At 33.7% G+C, this 27,576-nt stretch overlaps 4 protein-coding genes across 5 annotated transcripts; all 4 read right to left on the bottom strand.

The window, feature by feature from the left end:
- Positions 1-984: 984 nt before the first annotated feature.
- Positions 985-5,848, bottom strand: LOC111701545 (arrestin homolog). Of its 2 annotated transcripts, XM_023472876.1 has the most exons (8): positions 5,612-5,848; positions 4,834-4,914; positions 4,250-4,318; positions 3,702-3,784; positions 3,333-3,391; positions 2,935-3,014; positions 1,891-2,003; positions 985-1,706 (listed from the first exon to the last, which is right to left on the bottom strand). In XM_023472876.1, the coding sequence occupies exons 1-7, from the start codon at positions 5,717-5,719 to the stop codon at positions 1,932-1,934; spliced, it is 552 nt and encodes a 183-aa protein (XP_023328644.1). In that variant the 5' UTR covers positions 5,720-5,848; the 3' UTR covers positions 985-1,706; positions 1,891-1,931. The 2 variants fall into 2 exon arrangements, with proteins under 2 accessions (XP_023328644.1, XP_023328643.1); XM_023472875.1 differs by having other exon boundaries at positions 985-2,003.
- A 957-nt stretch (positions 5,849-6,805) lies between these two features.
- LOC111701544 (arrestin homolog) lies at positions 6,806-12,428 on the bottom strand. Its single transcript, XM_023472874.1, has 3 exons — positions 12,327-12,428; positions 10,123-10,290; positions 6,806-7,689 (listed from the first exon to the last, which is right to left on the bottom strand). The coding sequence occupies exons 1-3, from the start codon at positions 12,372-12,374 to the stop codon at positions 7,555-7,557; spliced, it is 351 nt and encodes a 116-aa protein (XP_023328642.1). The 5' UTR covers positions 12,375-12,428; the 3' UTR covers positions 6,806-7,554.
- A 2,680-nt stretch (positions 12,429-15,108) lies between these two features.
- LOC111701543 (EF-hand domain-containing protein D2 homolog) lies at positions 15,109-21,202 on the bottom strand. The gene is made up of 5 exons (XM_023472873.1): positions 21,096-21,202; positions 19,578-19,712; positions 18,677-18,820; positions 16,761-16,899; positions 15,109-16,018 (listed from the first exon to the last, which is right to left on the bottom strand). The coding sequence occupies exons 1-5, from the start codon at positions 21,128-21,130 to the stop codon at positions 15,884-15,886; spliced, it is 588 nt and encodes a 195-aa protein (XP_023328641.1). The 5' UTR covers positions 21,131-21,202; the 3' UTR covers positions 15,109-15,883.
- Positions 21,203-23,091: 1,889 nt separating this feature from the next.
- Positions 23,092-25,355, bottom strand: LOC111701550 (sporozoite surface protein 2; the record flags this gene model as incomplete). Its single annotated transcript, XM_023472880.1, has 1 exon — positions 23,092-25,355. A coding segment is annotated over one exon (894 nt), but the record flags the coding sequence as incomplete, so codon positions are not given.
- Between the last annotated feature and the right edge of the window lie 2,221 nt (positions 25,356-27,576).

Raw genomic sequence — 27,576 nt, 5'->3', positions numbered from 1 at the left:
AGAATCCTGGGGTAATTAATTAGCCCCCCCCCTAGAATTTAAAAATTTGATTTTAAAATTGAATATCTTTTAAATTTTCACGAAAATAATTTAAATGTGCAGATACTTGATATATTTCAGATTTTAAGTCAATATATTCTAAATGATTCTAAATTCCAAAGTCAATGTCATTACAATTAGATGATTTTTTTAATAGAAATTCAAAAATTTTACCCCCCCCACTATAGAGTCCTTATTTACGCCTCTATATACAGTGATAATCAAAAAATAGGAAGACGACTTTTAGACTTTAATTAAGACTTTAAATATTGAAAGAGCATGGGACACAGCAATTGTGCATGGTGTAAACAAACCCTGGTCCCTGACTTAATTAGTGATTTAACACAGACGACATTTTAGACTAGGAGTGACCAATAATCTGAAGGTTTAAAAGATCAATGTGTTTGCCTAAAAAGAAACAATTTTCCGCATTAGTAATTTCCTACATGGCATAAGACCAACATTCACTTCATTAGAAATCGATAAAAATGTTAAGTTGGCATACTACTAGAGTTACCCAATATCTATTAACAGGATGAGACTATAGAAGCGACTTTCTTGTGGCGTTAAATCTAATATTTCTTATTGTTAAATCATTAAAAATACCTCTAATATAAATTTACTATTTTTGCGGACGTCGAATTGCATATTCAATTTACAACGTTTAAGGTTGACATTGAAGCATCATATCAACGTTTTAACCAAATTTGAGTAAAAGTCAGAGGCGTGAATATGAATAAACATAATGATTAAGAGACGACTTTATTCAGCCTTTATTGATAGATTACTAGAACGTACACAGTCGAAGATGTCATCTGGTGTTTAGAAGAAACGCAATCAGCTGTTTTTACTCGATATTATACCTGGGTCAATTCGCGAACTATAAATAAATTCTCCTGATTGGCGCTATAGTCAGCTGCATTTACCCAATAATAAAAAAAAATGTTAGATGGAAAAAAAAGTTTTTTTTATTAATTATCAGGTTAAAACAAATAAATATAAACGATACAATATATAAGTTTAAATGCAACCTATTCCTTCTCCAAACAACATCTCTGTCAAAGTCCAGGTCAAGAGCTGGACAATATTCACCTCTCGTTGGGAGATTGGGGGTTTGACTAATTACAGACAGATTAATTTCCACGCGTAAAGAAAGAGTTTGAATTTTTCCCTTCCTTTAAATTTCTTTAATCTATGTCCAAACTTTTGTTAAAACTTTTTGAAAAGATTTTATTCTAAAATAATTTTCGATTTTTTTTATAAGATCTAAATAAAAAGGAAAGCTATCAACGATATTACAACATAAATACTTTAACAAATATATCTTCACGTATTTTTCCCTTTATTCAATGCTCTTGAAACAAAGAAAGATGGCAAAATTCAAAGTTTTTATCAATTTAATTTACTGTGCAGGCACAACTGTATCTAGGTAAAGATGATTTTGCAAAATAAAAATGTGATTTCAAGTGACAGACAAAGGTTTAAAGGGTAACCGATGTGAATACGACCCTCTGTACATAACTATAAAAATGAAATACAGTTCCTTTAAGAATAGTTGACGAACAACATATATTAACATAAACATATCGCCCTAAGGTCGAGATATTTTGGACCCTTGAAAGACTTAAGGGTCGTGAAGAGCTAGTTATTTTCAAAATACAACATATCTACAGGGGGACCCACCAAGAATGAGATTTCAGAGACGCTGATGGAACTTGTTCAGCATTTTTTCTAGCAATCTTAGTTTCATTGCCAAATCATTTAGCATTTACCCTGTAGAGGAGCGATGTCGTTATACTTAAATAGTTTAGGTCGTCATTATAATCTCATCCTTTGTGGATAACCCTGTACTATTCCATATAAATATGTTTTATCAACTATATGTATAATATCTATGCTGCCAGCATAACGAATGGAAGTTTTAACTCTAGATCTTTCCTGTTCTTGCTCAACCTAACTTGAACCTAGAAAACAAATTAAAAAATATCTACAAGAGTGATCGGTCGCCATTTTTACTGAGAAAATCATTTATTTTGAACAAAGTGTTCCAACAAGAAAGATAAAATTACAACTTTTAAATTGTCATTAATCTACCCTTTCGTAAATATCAAAACTTTTTTATCAAGGATTTCCAAAATGTGCCTTTTCTCATCATTACATCTTTGCAACCTGAGGTCGTCGGCCGCAGATATTTTTAACTTTGCTCCATGCTCGATGAAATTGTCAATGTTAAAAGATATCCAATGTTTATACCATCAGATGAAAAAAACATAAAGGAATTATGACGACAAGAGCTAGAAAATCCTTTCAATTTATTTGAGAAACCCAAAACCGTTTATATTTTCCATTTCAAGGTTTCTTTTCCAAAAAAACCAGTAAAATTTGGAGAGTTCAAAATCTTCTTGTATACTTTTTTGTTATTCATCAACGATCGTAAATCAAAAGCGATAACTTAACAAGGAGTAGAAGTGCTGCTTCTTTTTCTTCGCATTGAAACTTTTACTTAAAATATTTCAGCATATTTAATTTGCGTAAACCCATTTCTAGTTTTTTATTACCCCCATAATAGAGTACCCGGATCATATTACCTGTACATAATAGAGTACCCGGATCATATTACCTGTACATAATAGTGTACCCGGTACATAATAGAGTACCCGGATCATATTATATGTACATAATAGAGTACCCGGATCATATTATCTGTACATAATAGAGTATCCGGATCATATTATCTGTACATAATAGAGTACCCGGATCATATTACCTGTGCATAATAGAGTACCCGGATCATATTACCTGTACATAATAGAGTACCCGGATCATATTACCTGTGCATAATAGAGTACCCGGATCATATTACCTGTACATAATAGAGTACCCGGATCATATTACCTGTACATAATAGAGTACCCGGATCACGAAAAGACTTCGATCTTTCAGAATTACAGATGCAGAGAGAGGTTGATTTTCATCTATAAATTATAATTCTTTATTCAACATTCCCCCCCCTCTCCCGCCCATGCATTAGCCTCCCCCCTTCTTACCAATTGTCATATAAATAATAATTTTTCTCTTATTAGTTTACCAGGAGATTCAAATCTATAAAATTGCACTTTTTTACAAAAATAATGTGGAAATTATAAAAGACCTAAAAATTTTTCGTTTCGTATTCAAACTTATTTTTTAATTCTTGAAAACGAAGGATATCTTCGAGACATTTCAGGAAATCCCGCATAGACAAGGGACGACTTTTTACTCATCATTTTTCTATGTTTTGTTTATTTTTTAACCTGGTATACTGGTAACTGATGGCCCCCAGTCTTTAACTGCCACCCAATGCCGCCCAGGACTTCATATTTTAAATAATACAACATTATTAGACAGTTTTTCTTTAACAAATCTAAATAATAGTTATAATACAAAATAGTACAGAGACGTCTTATGTATAAAGTTTAATAGGGAAAATCAAACTTGATACAATTAGGGTGTTTTTTAATTGAGAAGTTTCAAATCGGAAATACCCTTAGGAAATTAATCAATTTATTATTATTATTTATTAATTATCATTATTATTAATTGGCTGACGTGCTCGGCGTTGCTATTTATTTATTAAAAGGTAAATAAAGTAATAAAGTAAAGAGATATAAAGAGATATTAACCTGTATTGAGGTTTGAGAAGGAACTGATGTGAGAAGGAAGAACAAACTCCAAGATCTTTCAGCATCTCCGCTCCAACCTCATTCTAGGATAAAAACAACCAGGAGGCAGAACTTTTATCTTGTGAATCAGGGGTTTAAGCTATATCTAGTCTGTGCTTCATGCATTAATCTTCACCTTATGCAAACCTAAGGTTTTAATTTAATTCCTCTTTGATATCACGGTCATGCCCTGTACGGATAACTGTAATTAAGATTTCAAGCATATATCGTATGTATTTATTTCGTTAACGAACGTTAAAAAACAAGGTACTTAATTTTTATTGTAAACAAACAAGAGTGCATATTATTAGGGCTCAGCAAGTTTCCGGACTGTCTTTTTGTCTGCCAAACCTAACGGAAAGTCCACCTTATTTTTAGCTTAACGATGAAAATGGTGGCTTAAAAAGGACATTTAAAGAGCTGAAATTAGAACTAGGAAAGTGGAGGCGAACCGCACTAAAAGCTTGAAATTTAAATCTCTTTTCATCTGTTATAAAAAAATATGTTACTTTGAAAAATCCGCTGGAGAACATTGCAACATCGACTGATTGAACAGCAACAGCAGTTACAGATTTTATCTAAAACATGGTAGAATTTTTTTAATCTAAGTGCCATTGATTTATGTCAAATTGTAACATCAATTCTATTTTAGCTAAATATGAAGTGTTTGAGTGAAAATACCATTTGTCCTTAAGTTAGTCGTCCAAAGATATGAGTCTTTGCCACAAACTATGATTTTCTAAGAGCTCTATATCAATGTTTTAGACCTTATTTTCTAATTATGAATGCTGTTAGATCAAATAATCTAAGTTTGAAATATCAAAGGTTCAAACTATCAAGTTGCAAAGATATTAGGATTAGAAAATATTAGTTTGTAGCAAACAACTCGATTCCTTTCTTCAACGATAAATTTTATGAAAAATATTTAAACCCTGTTTATTTTAAACTTAACATTTTGATTATAATTAATAGTTATTCAATTTTAATAAAGGAACTGAACAGTAACCCATAAATCTAATTTTCTTATTCCTTTACTTATGTAACCTCAAATCGTATAAAATTAGAGTTTGCGGCTATTTTGTTCCTTTCTCACCTTTCTGGCGGGATGAAGCTCTATTGTGATATCAACTTTTACAGTGTCTCCGTTCTGATATACGTTCTTATCCAGTATACCCTGATATAAGTAAATATTCTGATATACGTTCTTATCCAGTATACCCTGATATAAACAAATATTCTGATATATACGTTCTTATCCAGTATACCCTGATATAAGCAAATATTCTGATATATACGTTCTTATCCAGTATACCCTGATATAAGTAGATATTCTGATATAAGTTCTTATACAGTATATACTCTGATATAAGCAAATATTCTGATATACTTTCTTATCCAGTATACTCTGATATAAGCAAATATTCTTATATACGTTCTTATCCAGTATACTCTGATATAAGCAAATATTCTGATATACGTTCTTATCCAGTATACTCTGATATAAGTAAATATTATGATATAAGTTCTTATCCAGTAAACTCTGATGTAAGCAAATATTCTGATATACTTTCTTATCCAGTATACCCTGATATAAGCAAAAATTCTGATTTCAATAAATAGGCAAACAAAAGAAGAAATTAAACAAGAAAATAATCTTAGATTTAAAAGTTTGAATCCAGGATGAAATGAACCATAAAACGAATTGAGGTTTTGCCACAAACTCAAATTTTCTAATTCCTATAGCATTGCAACCACTTGAAGGTGTAGATATTGATATTTTAAATTTGATAGTTAGAAATATCTATGGTCTACGACAATGTGTTGCAAAGATAGGAAAATCAGGGTTTGTGCCAAAGACTCAAATCCTTTACCTGAATCTTAATTTCTTCATTTCGAATTCTATTACAGGGTTTATGAATTGTAACCCTAGGACGGATTTCTTGGAGCTGTGGCAATGTCTCACTCAACCAAACCGCCATACAGATCACACTAGATTTAGAGGGAGGTCTTTTATCCGTTGCAGATTCCGTTGGATAAACGGAAACAGTGTAGCTAGTTCCTATCGGACTACCGGTGTAGCTTCTAAATAAAAATCAAAGTTTTTGCAGACAGGATAATATTTTAGCAGAGGAGTCAAGAATGTACATTCTATCTCAGTAATGTCTTACACAGTTGTCGCTTCAATTTGATCTAACCACGGTAGCGTAAGGTATAACTTCTAAACATAATCCCAAATATGAATGCTAAATTTTAGCAATGGAGTCAATAACACTTAAATGTACATTCTCTCTTATTAATGTCTTACACAGTTGTCGCTTCAATTTGATCTAACCACGGCAGCGTGAACATAATCCCAGATTGAAATGCTAATTTAACAGCTTAGAACATTTTTTTACTTTGGCGATGTATAGCATTTAAATATCACCTTCACATTGGGTCAAAAATCAAAAGCCAATGCATTTGATGATTCCTTAAACCATGATGCCGGTAGGTGGTTTTTATGTAAAAAAGATTGATAAATCTGGAAGAGGGAAAAAGCGTACAAAATAGTTTTGCATTTTGTAAGTTTTGTCCCTCTTCCAGATATATGAAGATTGCCGTTAACAAAAAGATGTCATGCAGTGATGATCAAAAATAAAAATAGAATTTCTGCTTTGTTTGCCTTCATCCGTCCATCAGAAAAAATGTGTTGCACACCGAGGATTTGTTCATGGGTACTTCACTGCAGTAGACCATGACACAGTGTCAGATGGTGGCATGAAAAGTGATAAGAATATGGTGCACATTGCAAGCTAAAAACATTGCAGTACGAACATTACCCATAAACTGATAAATTTTTTATTCTATAATTGTGATCATTAATTATGTGTTTATAAAAATTGATAAACACATAGTAAATATGGTTAAAGAGAAGCTGAGAAGTATAGGAATAGAAGGGTAGATTATTTGGATAAATACAATAAAGGCGTTTTTCTTTTCTTTCGTTGAGAAAAATATGATAAATAAACATCTATAAATACTTCAATATTGAGGTATAAGAGGTATAATGTTAAATTCATCTATCCTTATCCTTTTCATCTATCCTGATTTTTCCAATTTATCCTGATACTTCTCATCTATCCTGATCCTTCTCATCTATCCTGATCCTTCTCATCTATCCAGATCCTTGTCATCTATCCAGATCCTTGTCATCTATCCTGATCCATCTCATCTATCCTGATCCTTCTCATCTATCCTTATCATTCTCATCTATCCTTATTGTTCTCATCTATCCTGATCCTTCTCATCTATCCTGATCCTTCTCATTCTTTCTGATCCTTCTCATCCATCCAGATCCTTGTCATCTATCCTGATTTTTCCAATTTATCCTGATACTTCTCATCTATCCAGATCCTTCTCATTCATTCTGATCCTTCTCATCCATTCAGATCCTATTTTTCCAATCTATCCTGATACTTCTCATCTATCCTGATCCTTCTCATCTATTCTGATCCTTCTCATCTTTCCTGATCCTCTTAATCTATCCTGATCCTACTCATATATCCTGATCCTTGTCGTCTATATATCCTATCCTCATCTTTCCAATCTATCTTTCTTCTCCTCTATTTATAACTAGCATTATAATAAAGCTCTTTGCTCATATAAGTATATATATATTTAAATGTTAGCTATAGCAGGCCCAACGGATGGATAAAATTGGCTGAAATTTGTTGAAGGAACCCGGAGGTAACATATAACATAAATTCGAAAAATTTTTCTTTCTTTCAAAAGTCGAATTTCTTTTGAATTCCACGGACAACGCCGGGCACTTCAGCTAGTATATACATATATACCCAACCTGTTCCGGATCAACTGGATATATTCTCTGGTTTGCAATTATCATCTCATTACAGAACTGTAAACCCATGAGTTCCTCGTCCTCTCTTCCATACCTCAGCTCTAGACTAAACTGCAACACAGCTCTATGCATTGGACTCAAACTCTAACTTTATAATTCTTATATCTTTGCAACTCAATGGTGTAGACTTTTGATATTTTAAACTATGAACTCTACTAGATCATGTAGTCTAAGTTTGAAATAGCAGAGGGTTAAACTATCAGGCTGCATAAATATAGAAATATGAAAATCAGAGTTTTATGCGAGTGTTCAGTTCCTCTTTATCAAGTATTATTTAATGATGCTAAGAATTAAAAAAAATTCAAAATAGTTTAAAGAAGATGACGGTATAATAATATGGTATTTTAGAAGTACATTTTTTGCCTCTAGTTGTAAATACATGATAAATAACGAGTATATAAAAGGTTTTCTCTGGTTCCAGGATCCGACACTACTGATTTGCGGATTTCATAATCCTCTTTCGGGGATTTCTTTCTCTACAGAACTACCCCATAAGTCTCCACCATAGAGAGAGTCGAGACTGATACTTATCTCCTTGTAAGTGTTTACGGAAAAGGAGTAGAAGGAGTTCTGGGAATGATTGATCATTATGCACAACTAGTTGTTTGTGAATTTTTGATCTGCCCCCCCCCCCCCCCCCCGCCATGATCAACCTTGTGGAATTGGCTGGCCAGTGGCCATTTGAACAGAGCTGGGAACTTTTGAATGGTGGATATTGGGATTAAGGCTTAATCCACTCTTTTTCTTAATCTCAGGATTAACATAATCTTGCAAGATTATCTTAAAAGTGTATGAAAAACGATAAAATTCAAATTAATATTTAATCATCTGAGAAACTGTAGCAGCCAATCAGAGAAAAGCGGGCAACCAATGAGAAAACAATTAACGGATATCCAAGGAGAGAGAAAAAGAGTGGATTAAGGACTAAAATGAAAAGTTTCCACCGTGGATATTCGGATCAAGAAGTCAGGATTAAAGTTTATCCATTCTAAAGGTTTCAGCTCAGATCAGTTAAGTGAAGGCTAGCCGGCATATATTCAACCTGTAGAGAACTGGCGTCCAGAATATCTAAGGATCGAGTAGGTTAAAGATGGTAGCTGGGTTGCTTGATAGCTCCAGAAGTAGCTGTTTAGCTGATTAGCTCCGGGAATAGCTGTGTAACTAATTAGCTCCAGGAGTAGATGTGTAACTAATTAGCTCCAGGAGTAGCTAGTAGTGTAGCTGATTAGCTTCTGGACGGTTGAAGTTTAGCTTATTAGCTCTAGGAGTAGCTGAGGTTTAGCTTATTAGCTCCAGAAGTAACTGAGGTTTAGCTTGTTAGCTTTAGGAGTAGCTGAGTAGCTCCAGGATAGCTAAGGTTTAGTTTATTAGCTCAAGGAGTAGCTGAATTTGTGGATAAGATTCGAGATTGTTATCCTCGTCCAATTCTTAAGCTGTTTCCGACCAGGAGGCTGTGTTTTCGGCCATGGTTCGTTTGTTGTCTGGGGTCACCACTTTATAAGTAAATTTATTGCTTCTAGATGTATATACATTATAAATAATGAGTGTATAAAATGAGAGCAAGTTGAGTAGGTATTCTCTGGTTCCAGGAACTGACACTACTGATTTGCGGATTCCATTTAATCCTGGTTCGGGGATGTCTTCCTCTACAGTATAATCAATATTTTTAAAGTTATTAAAATGTAAATTGAAAAAGAAATTTTGTGTTTTCCAACTTTTCTTCCTCAGTTTCAATTTTGTTTCATCTTTGTTTAAAGACGCTTAAATTGGGCCAATAATTTGATTAGTCAATAATGTGATCGGTTGATTTCTACATCTGAAAACTAAATAAAACATTGTATCTATATGAACAATTGAATTGAGTCTTTGCCACAAACTCTGATTTTCTAATTTTATAACTTTGCAACCCAATGTTGTAGAACTTTATTTCAAACTATCGATTCTGTTAGATCAAATTAATAATCTAAGTTTGGAATATGAAAGGTCTAAAATATAAAGTTGCAAAGATATTCTTTTTCTATTTCTATTCTATTTATTTTTGCAAAGTCTGAATTCATTTTTGAAAATTTAGTTTTAATTGTCGAGTTACACTCTCTCAATAGTAAATGAATGAATTCGACCGGATAAAATCCAAAAATAACCTAAGGGCCGAACCTTCCTACGTGACAGTGTTCAGCTAATTGATATCCACTATTAAATTGAGTGGTTTACCTTAAATTGGGTACTATAATGAGGACGCTGACCTCCATGAAATAAATTAAGAAATATCCAACGTTAAAGATTGAACCGCGCGTCGAAGGGAATTGAACCGTCTGCAAATGGCGCTAGCTTAAATTTGTTACATAATACTCACTGAGTCAATAACGAACTGGTTAGACTAGAAGAGCTTGTACAAGTAAATGCGTAATTTGTACTATTACCGGTAAATCGATAGGACGCAAGTGCTGAAGTCACAGATTCAAAAGTTTCGACCTGTGTCCTAACCTGAATAAACACATTGACTTTATCTTTCTTAGCCAGGTTCTCCGAGATTATTACAATCCCCTCCAGGTTTCCTATCTGCCCTGTCTCCCCGTCCATCTTGAGTTCTCGTTTTGGTAGGAATATTGTTAGATCCCCATCCGTAGAACACTTTTTATACAACCGGGAAACCTTAAATAAACCCTCAATAAATTTTCAATAAACCTTTAATAAACCTTCATAAACCTTCGTAATCAATTTGATTATAAACTGAAGGAACCATGGATCTTGCCACAAACTCAGATTTACTAATCCCTATATCTTTATCTTCACAACCCGATGTCGCAAACCTTCTAGATCAAACTTCTGTTAGATCAAATAGTCTAAATGTAAAATATCAAAGATAAACATCATCAGGTTGCAAAGATAAAGAGATAAAGAAATTATGTTTGTGGCAAAACTCTTTTCTTTTATGGAAATAGTATAAAATCAATGTTTGAGAGAGAGCCTAACTCTCATTATATACAGGGTGTCCCACGAAATATAACAGTAACAAGACGACTTGAAAGCCGTCTTTGAACTTTGAATTCGCTTATCTACTTTCCCATGTATGATACCTAAAACAATAACCACGAAATTCTACTAGTCCTGGCATTTCCAAAATGTGGAATGCCTTTTCTGTACTGAATACATTACCGGAGATATTAAAGGTAGTGACCGGCACTGTATGGTACAGGGTGTCCCAAAAAACATGGGAATTCAGTGACGAATAGTATATCGTCTTTGCTATGAATTAGCATTGTAATACCTAATTTCAAAAGCCATAATATTATTATGTCTGCTAGAGTTTATTTTATGAAAAGGGTAAAAGACTGTAAAGATGTGTCTATAATGTCTCCGCAAGATGAACAGTGAAGACGGACAAGTTTACTCTGTTTGTATACTGCAATTTTCTTGTTTTACTAAGTACAACCGTATGCAGTCAAAACATAAACAAACAAAATGTAAACATATAGCAGACGAAACTCTTACAGATTAAAGCTTTCTCAGTTGGTATCACTATACTAAATCAAAGAATTATTTAAAAAGACGATATCGAATTCGTCACTGAATTCCCATGTTTTTTGGGACACCCTGTAGTTGAATTGAGATCGCAGTATTATTGAGAATTTTTTAGGATTCAGTTGAGACCTATCAGACGTGTTTATGGTGCATATTTGTTTAGCAAGAACGCAAATGTAATATTTAAAATCCTCATTAATTGTCCATTATGGAGAGATGATTTTGAGAATCGGTTTTTTTTAATTATTCAAAAACGACGAAGAAAAATGTAACAAAATTTCTAAAGTAAGCTTATTAGATGTTTAGGAACATATTTCTCATTAGAAATTTGTCAATAAATCAATGTAAGAATCAATAAGTTTTTTCATCATTATATTGATTTCTTATTCTTTATGAATTTGTTCTCAGATTTCTTAAAATTCTTCAAATGCCGTCTTAACATTAAAAAAATCCAGGAAATCTACAGAAAATGGTTTTGGGCATTGAATCATTACAGAAACCAATAACTGAATAAGATTACTTATTTTCAATGATAAGATTTAATTTTTATTTTCTGAACCTGTTCCTAAACAACTAATTAGTTTACTGTAGAATTTATTATTATATTTTTGGTGGCCGTCATTGAATAATTTATATAAAACCGGATCTCAAAACCATCCTTCCAAAATTGACAATCTATATGAGGGAGGATTTTAAAGATTTCATTTGCGCTCTTGCGAAAATATATCCATGGTAAAAACGTCTGATGAATCCTAAAACATTTCTCAATAATACTGCAATCTCAGTTCAACTATAACCATACCATTGCCGGTCACTCCCTTTGAGAATTTCGTTCAGATTTCAATTTTATGAAATAAAACCGAAATCTGAACGAAATTCTTCATAAAATAGGCAGAACCCATTTTGGAAATGCCAAGACTAGGATTGACTCTAGAATTTTACTTCTATAATTAGGTTTACGAATAAATACTGGAAATTGTTTCAAAGATCAAAGACGACCTTCAATTCGTCTTGCTAATGTCGTGGGACAGTTTGCTCATCTTTCTGTTAATAAATAATAACTTAAACCCATCCAAAACCTAAACTTCGTTTTAAATGTTTGAACGAATTAGAGATAAAATATTAAATATTTTATTAAAGATATATTATCTATCAAGTATCAATACCTTTTGCCTAGTTTGTTTGGGTTTGCTTCCAGTCGATTTTTCGTTCATTCTTTACAAGAATATATATCTAAACTAAAATATATTATATATATCTACTTATATTTCATTGTTTACCATAATATTCAAATAAATCTATCTAGATATGGTTCATTGTATACCATAATATTCAAATAAATCTATCTAGATATGGTTCATTGTTTACCATAATATACAAATAAATCTATCTAGATATGGTTCATTGTTTACCATATATTCCACTAAATCTATCTAGATATGGTTCATTGTTTACCATAATATTCAAATAAATCTATCTAGATATGGTTCATTGTTTACTATAATATTCAAATAAATCTATCTGGATATGGTTCATTGTTTACCATAATATTCAAATAAATCTATCTAGATATGGTTCATTGTTTACCAGAATATATAAAGAGCGAGAATACTTCTTTAGTGTATCTTATATATACATAGGTACAGGTTATAATAATCATAGAAAATGAGAAAAATTATAAAATAATTAGATATATGATTGGATTAGAACACTCAAGATCCGTCATGAGAGATGATTGTGTTACTTACGGTTTCAGGCTGGATTTTCTTTTTCTTCCATCCCCATCCCCCACCCCCCACCCTTAAATAACCAAAAAGAAAATGCAAATAAGTACAGTCTTGGGTAACCCCAAAAACTATATATTTCTTTATTTCTTGGTTTAACAGTTCTCAAGGAAAAAACAGAAGACTGTAAAAACTTTTTTTTCGAGAATTATGTCAGGTAAAAAATTGGTTTGTTGATATCAGTTTGTCCCATGTGATACATGACATTTGAGACTATATAGCGACGACTTTAAGATCCTCCGTTAAAATAAATTGCGGCATTCGTTCGTCAACCTAAACTTAACAAGTTAATTATCACAAAATCCTAAAACTTCCTAATTGGGTTCAGTGTTTTTTTTCAAAATTTCAAAATTACCAGATTCAAAGAAGTTCATAAAGATTTTGATTAATTTTCGATTTCAATTTTGATTTATATCAAGCTTAAAAACAGCGTGGACACACAAAAAATAGGAACAAAGAGAAGATATCAATTAAAAAAGCTTCTCTTTAATTACTCGTAAGTTTGTGATTCAAAAAGAGTTTGTTAACAATTAAAACTTAAAGAAAAATGTCGTCTTCATTACATTTATATAATCGCCTACCATCGTATGATAGTTGAGCGGAGAATGTTTAAAGTTTATAATTGCTCAAACTCGATTTTCAAATATCAAAAGGCGGAAAAATAAAAAGTAATAAAAAAAAGCTAAAATGGTCTAAATCTGTGTGGATCTTCAAACACATATTTGTTTGTTTCAAGAATGATATTGATAAAAGTAAGTTGACGAATGATGCTTCAATTGCATCAAAGATCAAGTCGCTACTCAACGCTGAAATCCTAAATGTGAAATCACATAAATTTTCTTTGTTTCTATATATACAGAAGTAGACGATTATGTCAATATAATAAAGACGACTTTCGGTTAAAATTTAATTTATATCATACTTTTAAACAGCCTAGATACACAAAAACATGAAAACAAAAAGAAGATGTTAATTAAAAAAACATCTCTTTAATTACATTTAAACCTGTAATTCGAAAAAAAAGCTTTTTTAACAATAAAAAAATAAAAAAAAGTCGTCTTCATTATATTGATACAATTACCTACCAACGTAGAGTATTTTATATTTTAATGTCCATAAACTTAACTAATGTCCCTGTCTCACCCTATAAACCCCTTAACACTATACATATGTCAATTTAAGGTCAAGACCGTAAAATCGACAACTTTTGAGTTAAGGTTTTAAATTGGAACTAAACAGCTTAAAACGAGGGGATGGAGGAGGGAGGTTAGGTGAGATGAGAGAAAAGAGGACAGAGCAGAGAAGGATGGATAGATAGATAGAAATCTTTACGAGAAATCTCCTTGATCAATATTTTCTCCTCTAGAAAAACACCTTTCAACCATTAATTACACCTCTAACAAATCAATGTTTTCTAATAAAACCTGGTAATACGGACGATTTTAAAACTTTAGGGTTACAGGCATAACAATCAGATTTCAAAGACGACATTATGGTTGGCATTCAGGATATTTTCTTGCATTCATGTGAATTATCAGCTCATCCTGGCAATCTGGTATCTGGAGAATTATCAGCTCATTCTAGCAATTTGGAGAATTATCAGCTCATCCTGGTGATCTGGAAAAATATCAGCTCATCCTGGCAATCTGGAGAAATATCACCTCATCCTGGTAATCTGGAGAAATATCAGCTCATTCTGGAAATCTGGAGAAAAATTAGCTCATCCTGGTAATCTGGAGAAATATCAGCTCATCCTGGCAATCTGGAGAAATATTAGCTCATCCTGGCAATCTGGAGAAATATCAGCTCATCCTGGTAATCTGAAGAAATATCAGCTCATCCTGGAAATCTGGAGAAATATCAGCTCATCCTGGTAATCTGGAGAAATATCAGCTCATCCTGGAAATCTGGAGAAATATCAGCTCATCCTGGTAATCTGGAGAAATATCAGCTCATCCTGGTAATCTGGAGAAATATCAGCCCATGCTGGCAATCTGGAGAAATTTCAGTTTTACCCGCCAATCTTGAGAAATATCAGCTCTACTTAGCAATCTAGAGAAATATTAACTCTACCTGGAAATCTGGGGAGAAATCTGTTTGTTTGCAAGATATTATACATAAGAAATATCAAAAATTAGTATAGTTTAATTTTATACAGTGCACAAAATATCAAACTCATTTTATTTCATCATAAAAAATATATAAACTTTTAGTTAAATGCCATATTAATACATATAAGACTAACTGATTAATTATTTGTGACATAAATGCAGTATATTATATAAATAGTAAATCCCGGGTTTAACTCTCATGTTAATTGACTAACCCTGTACACTAGGAGTAATAAAAATCATTACGGTTTAAGGCCAGATCCTTTATCAGTTCTAATACAAGATATGGTCACTGTCTGGTTTCTCCACCTCACAGATTTATTGTATTCCCACTGACACAAGTTCTTACAGTGCTAAAACCAGTTTAGAAAAATTAATTGAATACTTTTTAAACCAATAAATTCTAATCATAGAAAAATAGGCCTTGTTAGAATTTAAAGGGAAATATTGCAAGATTATATGTTGTGAAAAAGCATATGTTCTTTTTTTTCTGAAACGATTTCTATTGGATGAGGGGGGGGGATATTTTTTAAAATTGCATATTTAAACTGATAAATCTTTATACAATCCTAGACTGCAACTAAGATCTTCAAGAAATAAATCGGAGAAAAAATCCTTACACAACCTTTTTCTACAAGAAGATCTTTGAACATCCCTTGAAATGAAAAAAGATTTCCAAAAAGTTCAAGATCTGAGAGAAGGTCATCCCGGTAACAGAGTTCTCAGAGCGATTAGTTCGCTTCTAGACATTAGTTTTGAACAGCACTAGTCTGTGAAAAGAAGTCTGATCTTAAGAATATTCTAAACAGATCTAAAAGTCCAGAAGCACTAGGATGAAAATATCTTTGCTCGATCTTTAAATGCTTGGGTTCGTTCTCTCTGCTCCTGCTCCATCCTGATTCTCTCCTTCTTCTCCTCCTTCATCTCCTCCTCGAACCTACTTCCCTTGTGTACTTGAGCAATCTGAAACAAAAAATCTTATTTTCATCTTTTATATTCTAGAGGACAAAACTTTTTAAAGTTAATCCTTTCCAGAGTCTTTTTATGTCCGACGGATTAAGTTTAAATGATTAACTTTTCATGTCAGACTAATCAGAAGCACACAATAATGCTCATGGTCAATGAGAGATCGCAAAAATACGAATCAGCTGATTAAGCAGGCGTTGTACTTGGATTAGCGGAGTCTCAAAAAGTTCCGCCCCTAGATTTTTCAACCGTTCCCCTTCTTCCCTTCTATTCAGTTACAGAAATCCCACATAAAAAATTAGAGTTAAGAAAAATCTTTCTTTTTATTCATTTTAACTTATTTGGATTACTTCAGATCTTTTTTCTTGCTACAAGTTCTCATCTGATTTCTTCATTTTCCCTTCTTTCCGACAATTTCGTTTTTTTGGTTTCTTCCTCAAAATATTTGTCTTAAAAGGACTGCAAATGTAATTTTAAATGACTCTCTATGTAAAGGTAGCGATCAATACCCGATTTACATCGGTGCCCTTGGAGCCTTAGATCAGAAATGTCGTTTGTCAGTTTATTTCTGTGAATTTCTCCATTGTTTCTTACAATCAGGAAATATATCCTTTAATTCATGTCCTACATCTCTTCCTTATCCTTTAATTCATATCCTACATCTTTTCCTTATCCTTTAATTCATATCCTACATCTCTTCCTGGGCCTTTTCTTCAAATTTATTTACTCAGTTTTATACCTTCGCTTCGAAGAATGTTTTAGCTCCGTTAACTCCGACCTGGTCGACATCTACCTCCGACAGCTGGGCGAGCTGACCCAACCCTGACTCTATGTCAAGTTCTCCGGCCCGAGCCTTTCGGAATATTGTCAAGAACTCTCTAAAATATTACGAATGAACTGAAGAGTTTAAAGTTAAAGGCCTGATTCACAACGCTACCCTGTAAATCTTGATCAGAGCGACAACTAGGAAGATATCTTTTTTCTATCTTCAAAGAGAGATAAATTCTGCCAATATTTTACTTCCATGTCTCTTCTGCATGAATGCGCAAGAAATATAAACTGAAAATTGGATTTCTCAATCGTGTATGATAAGAAAATGGGGTTTAAGGGCACCGTTGTGAATTGTGTTCATAGCTATCAATGGAGGGTCACTAGACATTAAGTGAACAGTCCCTTTAAGAATTAGTCAAAAACTTTACAATACAATACTCTGACCCCTTTCCCTGGATTATCTCAGAACTCCTTAGGCAGGTCCCACCAGAGATAATACACAATCGAGTTAATGCTTTTTAGTCAATTGTATTTTTTTGGGTTTCTGTCTCGTAAAATTTAATAAAAGATTGAAACATTTGTTTTTCATATTTCGATTTTGAAAGACAAATTACTTACTGATTTTGATGAATTAAAAAATTGTTGTTTCAAACCCCCGCCCCACCCTTGTCTATGAATAGTTATCCGGCTGAAATATTTGTTTTTATATTCCGTCATGGTATTCTCTCCTGTTTAGCAGTCATGTGGAAAACCAGCGGAAATTTTTACAGGTTTTCAGGCAATCAATAAAAATACCAAGTTCTTGAAAAATAAATAAAAAAAAACTAAGGAAGGAGGATTAGGTTAACTACTCCACCTCCTCATTACTACAGTGATAACCCGAAATAGAAAGACGACATTGAAGCAATTCTGAAGTGCATTTGATGATGAAACAAAGAGTTTTACTCGTAACTTATTTAATCACTTGTTAAGTGAAATGGGTCTTTTTAACATGTACAATTACTGTGTCTCATGTTTATTGGACTATTTAAACTTGAGTTTAAAAGTCGACTTCCATTCCCCTCCTCCTTCTTTCCTTCTTCCCCCTCCCCCATCTTCCTCCTTTCTCTTCCCCCTCCTTTCTCTTCCCCCTTCTTCCTTTCCACTACTCCTACCCCTCCCTCTTCTTCTTCCTTTTCCCTCCCCTTCTTCCTTTCCCTTCACCCTCCCTCTTATTCTTCCTGTCCCTTCTTTCTCTTTTCCCTTTCCCCTTCTTTCTCCTTTCCCCTTCTTTCTCCTTTCCCCTCCCACTTCTTCTTCCTTTCCCTTTCCCCTTGTTCTTCCTCTCACCTCCCATTACTTCCTTTATTCTTCCCCTTGTTTTTCCTCTCACCTCCCATTTCTTCCTTTACCCTTCCCCTTGTTCTTCCTCTCACCTCCCATTTCTTCCTTTACCATTCCCCTTGTTCTTCCTCTCACCTCCCATTTTATCCTTTACCCTTCCCCTTGTTCTTCCTCTCACCTCCCATTTCTTCCTTTCCTCTTCCAACATTTGCTGACCCTCCCCTCCCCCCTACCCCCTTCTATCTGTCGAATATGAAGTATAATAAAAAGTTGAGAGAACAGAGGATCCATTAACAGGAAAATCCTCTTTCAAGTGTTTTGTTACAAAAATCAACCGAACTAAGAAGATTGAAGGTTTATTAAAATCTAGTGTTACAAAATACTTTCGATAATAGTTGAAAATATAAGGTTTCAAACTCAGAAAACTCTAGTGTTTGAGTCAGACACTGCAATTTATTTTCTGTAAAAAATCAGTTTCATTTTTAAACTTTTAAAGGGTTAAATAACATGGAGTTATCTACAGAAACCTAAATGAACCCAGTTTATCTTTCCTAAACCAACCTGAAAGAGATTGCTCCGTCCTTGTCCTCATCCGCATCCTGGAGCATACTCTTGAGTCCGAGATGGGTTTGTGGTGCTCCTAATTTCTCCATCATCATCTTCAGCTCAGACAAGGATATAGATCCACTCCCGGAGATATTATACCTAGATATAGAGTTGGATTCCGTCTCCATATTCTATACTTTATACAGTATTAAACATACAGGCCAAACACATTTGCTTCATTTTCTTCGACATTTGTAAAGGAAAAATATGCAAAAAGAAATACAGAATTTAATTGAAAAAAATATCTATCAAAAAGTTTAAATTTTATATCATGATTAAAAGGCAAGTTTGATGAGTATGGCTTAGTTTGTCAATGTATTTGAAAATTTATAACTTTCGCCCGCAAAGGAATTGAATCTTTGCATTGTCACAAACTTCATAATTTCATAATCTCTTTATATTTGCAACCTGGTGAATAAAAACGGTTTTTTTTAAGCCTAGATTATGTAATCTAACAGTATTCAATTTTGAAAAAGTTAAGGTCTACGACATAACGTTGCAAAGATACAGGGATTAGAAAATCAAAGTTTGTGGAAAAAGTTAAGGTCTACGACATCACGTTGCAAAGAAACAGGGATTAGAAAATCAAAGTGTGTGGCAAAGACTTAATTCCTCTACAAAAAAGAAGAAAAAACATCAAGATGATTTCAGAAATTGTCCTCATACAAACTAAAATGTTCTAATTATACGCTGATGGTTTATTAGCTTTAGATTTCAACAGAATTTGTTGATAAATAACTAAATCGTTGTTAACAGATGCTCTGATTTTAAAATAAATTTTAAAACTTTTTTATATAACTTGTGTTTAAATCTGGAACTGCCCCCTCAAAATTAAGTAAAACTATTAAAATCTTACAGTTTAAATTTTTCCTCGAACTCCTTGATCTCCTTCCTGGTGAAGTCTGTGAAGTCTGTATAGATGGAGGTCTTGACAAACCTAGGCTTAACATCCTGGCCAGAATCGAGCGCATCATTTCTCTCATTTCTACGACTAAAAATATTATAAAAATTATTAAGGAAAACGAAAAAAACTAAAAGAGTTATAAATAGGCTTCAAAATTTGCAAATGCAATTTTTTATGTCTGAACATCCATAAACCTTTTCTGGGGTCATGTGAGTTGCCTCAAAAATGTTGCGCTCGATCGGTTCAGCCGTTTTGACGCTTATGGGATACAAACAAGTTTTCTGCTAGTCTTTAACTATTTCTTAGTCAATATAATTAACCAGAAAAAAGTATAAAAATCCACACAAAAAATCAGAAAAACCCAACATCATTAAAATCCAATAATAACGAAATTGATTCCGTTTTGATATTAATATTTTATTTCTTTAATTTAAAATGCTTTGAATGATAATTCACATTCATTAAAAACAAATGACAGTGTGTGACAAAAATAAACACAGAGATAAGAGCTCTTTAAATTTTAAGATATATTTGTTATTTTCTGAGTTCATTTATCAAAAACTCAAAGTCAAGGTAATAAAATTCAAGATTATGAACTGTTCATTAATTGTAATGAATCAGCTAAATTCCTCTCTTATCAGGGTTAGATTTTTTTATATCAATAACCGCTTAGTAATATTACATTTCTTAACACATAATATATTATTAAATATAAACCTAAACATTGTGCTTTGTTTACGTGAACGAGGAATGAATTATGAATTTGAGAAAAAAAAACCGTAAAAAGAAGAATGTTTGATATTTATATATTCATTATTTAACTATTGAAATATTCAGATCTGTAATTTTAAAGCAAAAGTTGCGAATAGTAAGAAAATTATAAAGAAACTGAGTTTTTGTCACAAACTCAAATTTTCTTATCCCTTTATCTTGTGCAACCCAATGTCGGAGTCATTTAATATTTCAAACTATGAATTTTGATAGATCAAATAGTCTGTGTTTGTTTCCACCATCCTATTGCAGAGATATAGGTATTACAAATTTGTATTTTGTGGCAAAAACTCTATTCCTTTCCTTTAAAATCCTGCCTGTAAAGCAGTTGTGAATAATTATTATCCTCCCCTGTATTTAATGGATAATTTAATCCCTCAAGTATTATGCAACGACTTGATAATTAAATCAACTTATTGTATCTACTAATTTTAGAAAACTTCCTATTCTTCCACCCTTTTCCCTTTCTTGCACTCATCTCTTAATCTTCGCAAAACCTGCATTTTCTTCGACACCCATGCCTTTTCTGTACTTTCTTAAAAACCTGCTAAATCTTAAACCCTCTTCCTAGAGACCCAAACCATTCTATCTCTAACCTTCGGTTCAATCTAGAGTTTTCCCTTTCATTAAGCTCTAATCGTAAAAAATTACAGATTTTATAAAATATTCACACTTTTCCTTCCCTTGGACCTTTCGTACCTTAGAATAGCTGAGAGTTCATTATCTGCCGGCATATTAGTGCTCCTTCTTGGAAATTCTCTGAAAATTTTTAGGGTTTAAATTATGCTTCAATGAATAAAAACTATGACTAAAAAGTACATAGAATGATAAAATTAAATTGACAAGTCAATACTACAGACAAATGAGATTAGGTGCTGATAATTATCCCTTTGTTAAATATTTGTGGTTCCTGAGTAATAACTGCAATTGTTTGTCACGAAACGAGCAAAACTCTGTTTAAGGTGTTGTATCACTCAAGTTCTCATTATTAATACTAATTAACAAAAACACGCGAAGAAGCCCTGTTTTAGTCAAGCTCAGGAATCCTGTAATTTGGCAGAGTTGGGTTTAGGAAGGTTATGTAGAGTTGGGTTTTGGAGAGGAGAGGTTTTGTAGAGTCGGGTTTAGGAGATTTTTGAGAGTTCTGTAAAGATGAGTTTAGGAGAGTTCTGTAGGATTGGGGTTAAGAAAGTTCAGTAGAGTTAGGTGCAGGAGAGTTTTGTAGAGTTGGGTTCAGAAGAGTTCTGTAGAGCTGGATTCAGGATAGTTCTGGCAGGTTGGGTTCAGAAGAGTTAGCTGTAGAGATAGTGTTCGGGAGAGTTCCGAAAAGAAGGACTCAGGAGAGTTCTGTAGGTGTGGGTTCGTGAGATTTCTATAGGATTGGGTTCAGGTGAGTTCTCTAAAGTTGGGTTCAAGCGAGTTCTGTAGAAATGTTTTCAAGCGAGTTCTGCAGAGATGGGTTCAGGAGAGCTCTGTAGAGAAAGGTTCAGGAGGTTCTGTAGGGATAGTTTCAGGAGAGTTATGAAGGGTCGGGTTGAGGAGATTTCCGTAGAGTTAAATTCAGAGGAATTCTGTAGAGATGGATTGAAAAGAGTTCTGTAGGGTGAGTCGAGAAGAGCACTGAAGGATGAGTTCAGGAGAGTTTACTTTACAGCCCAGAGACAGTACACTGCAGTACAACAAATGCGTACACCTCTGAAATAACTATCTTTACATTATAATTCATTGGGTTCAGAAAAGTTCTGTGGGATTGGGTTCAGAAAAGTTCTGTGCGATTAGGTTCAGAAAAGTTCTGTGGGATTGGGTTCAGAAAAAATCTGTTTGATTAGGTTTGGGTTCAGAAAAAATCTTTTTGATTAGGTTCAGAAAAGTTCTGTGGGATTAGGTTCAGAAAAGCTCTGTTGGATTAGGTTCAGAAAAGTTCTGTGGGATTACGTTCAGATAAACAAATCTATGTTGCAGCAACAGCTTCAATTAAATGAACGGCAGACCGTCACTACTCTATAGAGATGACTGTAACGAACAGAGTTCACAAAATCACTTGTCCTAAATGATATTGAAGGAGTACTTGAAAGGATGAAAAACTGGTTTTGGCTTATGATGAATTCACTTATACATTTTTATCAATAGTGATCTTATAAGATAAGAAGTCTATACAAAGGATATAAAACAAATGCTTATGTATCTTATGAAAGAACTCTATCTTGATTAGATCCCCCAGTATCTGTATAACTAGCTCTAGGAGTCCTTATTTATACTATACATAAGAACTATCAATGGATCAGGCTTAGTATATACAAGGTAAGAAGGATACTGGTAACCAACCAAACCAACTAGGATATTAAACTTGAAACAGGAGCGCGGGAACTTGTGACTAGTGAGTGTACACTCAAACACTGCAAGGGTCTCTGCCCTCTGGATCCAGAACTATCTATCTATCAATATCCCGGGCTCACTCGCAATCTATCTATCTTCCAAGTATACATAATACGAATACTCGATGAAAGGAATTGAGTCTTTGCCACAAACTCTGATTTTCTAATCACTATATCTTTGGAACTATATCTTTGCAGACCTTAAATATTTCAAACTATGAATTCTGTTAGATCAAATAATCTGAGTTTGAAATATCAAAAGTTTACAACATCTAATGCTAAAGATATTGAGGTTTAAATATTTGATTTTGTTCCAAAGATTCAATTCCTTTTAACTGAATATTGACAATTATTAATAAGCAGTTATTTCACAAAATCAATAATTTTAATAACTTCTACGAAAGGATAACCTTGGGTTCTATCTACTACAGGAGTTTAAACTTGAATTTCAATTGCTACTGCTTTGAAAACCTTATTATTCCCATCCCTTAGGTAAATATGAATGTAAACATGGGTTTACTTTTATTACATTAGATACATGGCTGCATGTAGGATTCCTTTTACTTAAATAGTCAAAACCCGGAATTCTTTCTATTAAACTGGAAACCTGGATTAATTCCTGCTTTTAAAGGGAAAAAACCTCCTTAAATTCCTACTTCAACAGGGGAAACCTATATTTTAATTCCTGATTTTAAAAATAAAACCTTGATTAATTCCTTCTTTTAAATGGGAAACCTGTATCTTAATTCCTGATTTTAAATAGAATCCTGGATTAATTCCTGCTTTTGAAGAGGAAAACTGGATTACAATTCCTACTTTTTAAGGGAAAACCTGGATCAATTCCTGCTTTTAAGTGGAAAACCTGGATTAATTCCTGCTCAAAAGAGGAAACCTGGCTTATTTCTTGCTTTTAAAGAGGAAACCTGGAATAAAATTTCTTCTATTGAATTGAAAAACAAGCTTATTAACTGGCTTCCGCGGGAACTTTTGCAACCAGGCTTCCTCATGCTGAGATGGTATAGAATGTATAATTAAGATAACGAGCAAAATATTTAAGTAGAATCTTTATATTGTTTTGCTACCGGGAGCGCGCAAGGATTAACTGCGCAGTGCTCGCACATGTTCTATTGAATTCATAATTTAGATGCATAAGGCATCTGTCAAGGTTAAGGATAAAAGGATGGCACAGTTTCATTTTGAATCTTAAGAATCTTTTTTTCATCAATTTTTACATAATTTTGTTTTCAATTTTAACAATTTTTAATTTCAATGTTGGTGCGGATTTTAACGAAGGAATTTTTTATTAATTTCTTCAAAAATATTAACTTTATGGCCTTGTATTTTATATATTACTTTCAATCGATTTATTATTAAAAAAGATGAGTTTCAAAATTTTGATCAGCCTGGAATGAACTTGAAGGGTCTGGTGCAGACCAGACAAGTTTCAAAACCAGTTTCAACCTAAAGGGTGAAGAAATCCGACCAGTATTAACCTGATAAAATTTGGATACCAGACAAGAGCTTTCCTTTTTGGTTTGAATCTCAAGAACGGAAGAGGTTCAACCCAGATCGAAATATTTTCAACAATATTTGGTACTATCGCCTATTTTTTTTACTCTGTGGGGATTTGAGCATCATTAACACCGAATTTTAAATCTTTTCTTTCTAATTCGGACCAGAAATTATTAGTTTACCAGAACTTAAACTGTAATTGACATGAAGGGTATGTAAACCAGATCTTGTAATTAAACTGGGAACGATACTGAAATGGTTTGTTTACCAGATCCATGTATTTAGACTGGATTAAATCTGAAAGGGTTTGTATACCAGATCTTAAATTAAGACTGGAATGAACTGGAAAGGGTTTGTATACCAGATATTTAAAATGAGGATCTGGTTCGATTAGAGGATCTGGTCCAAATGAAGGGTCTGGATGGGATGGAGACTCTGGGTTGATTGGATGATTAGGTTTAATTGGAGGATCTGGAGTGGATGGAGGCTCTGGATTGGTTGCAGGAACTAGATTGGTTGGAGGATCTCGTACGATTGGAGGATCAAGAATGGTAGGAGGATTTGGTTCAATTGGAGGGTCTGGATGGGTTGGAGGATCTGGTTTGGTAGATGAATCAGGCTTGGCTGGAAGGTCTATATTGATTGGAGAATCGGAATCAGTCCGAGGTTCTGGACTGGTTGGAGGATCTGGAGTTGTAGGAGGATCTGAATTGGTCAGAGGTTCTGGATTGGTATATGGATCTGGTTCAATTGGAGGATCTGAATTAGTTAGAGAATTTGGTTCGATTGGAGGAACTGGATTGGTTTGAGGATCTGGATTGGTTGGAGAATCTGGTTCGATTGGGGGATCTGGTTTGGTTGAAGGATCTGATTTGGTTATAGGACCTGAATCAGTTGCAGAATCAGGTTCTGTTAAAGGATCAGGCTTGTTTGAAGGGTCTGGTTTGGTTGGAAATTTTGGTGTAAATTCCTGAAAGTCGTAGAAATCCCAGAAAGGGACCGGAATATATGAGCTGTGGATGTAGTTGAGGATGTCCACTGCAGTATATCTGGTTTCATGAGCTTGGAGTAGTCATACAGGGAAAGGTCTAAATTGGATTTCCTGTTTAGGATGAAAAGCTTGTCGAAAGTTCATAGTATCATATGTCGTTCTCCTTAATAGCGTGTTGGAAAGCCACATTGAGGAGAAGGTCATTGATATTACCTGGTGGTTGGAGGTGGGATTTGAGGATGTTCATGGTGGTCTGTTGGGTTTCATGGAGGTTGGAGCTTTAAGAAGGGAAAAATCCGACTCCGTTTTCATGTTTTTGATGTACATATGGTTGAGAACTGAAAGTGTCCTGATGTTATTCTCCTGGATGGCACATTGAATGCAGAGGTATAGAACAGGATGGTGTGGTTGATTGGTGGTTGATAGAGGTCAGGTTTGCATGATACAGGCATGCATGTAGCATAATCATGTAAACATGATATTCTGTAGACTTGCAGTATGTTTTACATAATAAATGATTTTATGTTGTAAACTTAGACACAATGACATTATTCATTGAAACTGTGTTTCAATTGAATATAACATGATTAGCTTAAGTCATGTAACATATTTAAATTACACTATAAAATATGTGCGATAGCTTAACTATGTTATATCTATTTTCTCTAAATGTTTAACTGTGCGATAAATACATAATACAATGGTCTTAATCGTAATTTAGATAACATCGTAGGAATTGTAACTACGTCAATTTCTGTTAACTTTTTGACTGTTTGCTGTGTGAGAGTAAACCTGAAGTCCTGTTTTTATAATCAATTTGGGATCGATATATAGCTTGTTGTATAGGTAGGCTTGTGTCGTTGTGTGGCATTTATAGCACTGAACCCGTGCATTGATAAAACCAGGTCGGATCGTCCCCATTATTTGGGAATTGACATATAGCTAGGCTTGAGTCCTTGTTAGACATTTAGAGCTGATCGTCCCCATCATGTGGGATTGTTATAAAGATAGCTTACAGTTAAGCTTGTGGATCCCTGTGTAGCATTTGAAGCATTGGATAAATAGCTGGGTTTGATATCTACGCTTGTGTGGCATTTAGAGCCTGGGATTCAGTCCTGGTTGAACACTGTATTAGTAGCTGCATTTTGATAGCTACTCTTCTGTCCCTGTGTGGCATTTAGAGCCTGGGTTTCAGTCCTGGTTATTAGTAGCTGCATTTTGATAGCTACTCTTCTGTCCCTGTGTGGCATTTAGAGCCTGGGTTTCAGTCCTGGTTGAACACTGTATTAGTAGCTGCATTTTGATAGCTACACTTCTGTCCTTGTGTGGCATTTAGAGCCTGGGATTCAGTCCTGGATGAACACTGTATTAGTAGCTGCATTTTGATAGCTACACTTCTGTCCCTGTGTGGCATTTAGAGCCTGGGATTCAGTCCTGGTTGAACACTGTATTAGTAGCTGCATTTTGATAGCTACACTTCTGTCCTTGTGCGGCATTTAGAGCCTGGGATTCAGTCCTGTTTGAGTTTGATCGCGGACGGATTGTACCTGGATAGATACGTTCGAGAACTTTTTATGGAGTAGGTGTTTACTGCATGCATTCACCATGACAGACATGAAAACAAACAAACAGCTAGACAAGCTAAATATTACATTTAGCCAGTTAAGAACTTTTTCGTTGATCCTATAATTCTTAAAAATGTTTTTACACTCCTTAAAATGAAGTGTAATGAAAGCTGAGAAAGCTTTAATTGTCTAGTGTGTAGTTGTATTCTGTATAATATTATGAAGATGGAGAATATATAAATTCTACAATAATACTTGAATATACTCAGTTCTAGTGAATACCCTGATCCAGGACTAGTTATTCAACAGCTGACAGATAGTATACAGTATACATATACACCTCGTCTAGCTGCCTTCCTACGCAACACTAAATGTGAATATTATATGTAAAATACGCATTTTTAAGCACACTGGTATCTTAATAAAAAGTTAAAAGTTAAAAGCAAAAAGCAAAAAGAAAAATTATGCAACTGTTTTTGAAACAGTTTTTTTTCGACCTTTTGCATTTTGAAAGCTAAAAAGTGGCTAACTAAATGATTTTATACAACTTGCATTTTTTTCAATTTGTTTAATTGTAAAAAAGTGTGTTGTATACAGTATAAGCAACTGTTTTACTTAAAGGGACTGCAAGCGTAATTTCAAGTGACCCTCCATTGACAGGCACCAATGCCCGATTAACAACGGTACCCTTGAATCAATTTGATCAATAACATGGAAGATATTGTCGATTTTCTAGA

Source organism: Eurytemora carolleeae, unplaced genomic scaffold (assembly GCF_000591075.1).
Source record: "Eurytemora carolleeae unplaced genomic scaffold, Eaff_2.0 scaffold450, whole genome shotgun sequence".
In the NCBI taxonomy this organism is placed as follows: Eukaryota; Metazoa; Arthropoda; class Copepoda; order Calanoida; family Temoridae; genus Eurytemora; species Eurytemora carolleeae.
The sequence above is the reverse complement of the archived record's forward strand: the minus strand, read 5'-3'. Positions and strand labels throughout refer to the sequence as shown.

What these genes read in the sequence shown, in the direction of transcription:
- LOC111701545 (XM_023472875.1), bottom strand. Translation starts at nt 5,719, where the DNA reads ATGGCGGTTTGGTTGAGTGAGACATTGCCACAGCTCCAAGAAATCCGT. An exon ending in TCTCCAGCGGATTTTTCAAA is followed by an intron (nt 3,785 to 4,249) that starts GTAACATATTTT and finishes TTTTTATCCTAG; the next exon opens with AATGAGGTTGGAGCGGAGAT. An exon ending in GGGTACTCTATTATGTACAG is followed by an intron (nt 2,004 to 2,934) that starts GTAATATGATCC and finishes TTTGTTTTCTAG; the next exon opens with GTTCAAGTTAGGTTGAGCAA.
- LOC111701544 (XM_023472874.1), bottom strand. Translation starts at nt 12,374, where the DNA reads ATGAACGAAAAATCGACTGGAAGCAAACCCAAACAAACTAGGCAAAAG. An exon ending in CCAAACAAACTAGGCAAAAG is followed by an intron (nt 10,291 to 12,326) that starts GTATTGATACTT and finishes GGTTTATTTAAG; the next exon opens with GTTTCCCGGTTGTATAAAAA. An exon ending in AAGTCAATGTGTTTATTCAG is followed by an intron (nt 7,690 to 10,122) that starts GTTAGGACACAG and finishes GCTGTGTTGCAG; the next exon opens with TTTAGTCTAGAGCTGAGGTA.
- LOC111701543 (XM_023472873.1), bottom strand. Translation starts at nt 21,130, where the DNA reads ATGCCGGCAGATAATGAACTCTCAGCTATTCTAAG. An exon ending in GAACTCTCAGCTATTCTAAG is followed by an intron (nt 19,713 to 21,095) that starts GTACGAAAGGTC and finishes TAATATTTTTAG; the next exon opens with TCGTAGAAATGAGAGAAATG. An exon ending in TTCGAGGAAAAATTTAAACT is followed by an intron (nt 18,821 to 19,577) that starts GTAAGATTTTAA and finishes CTCTATATCTAG; the next exon opens with GTATAATATCTCCGGGAGTG.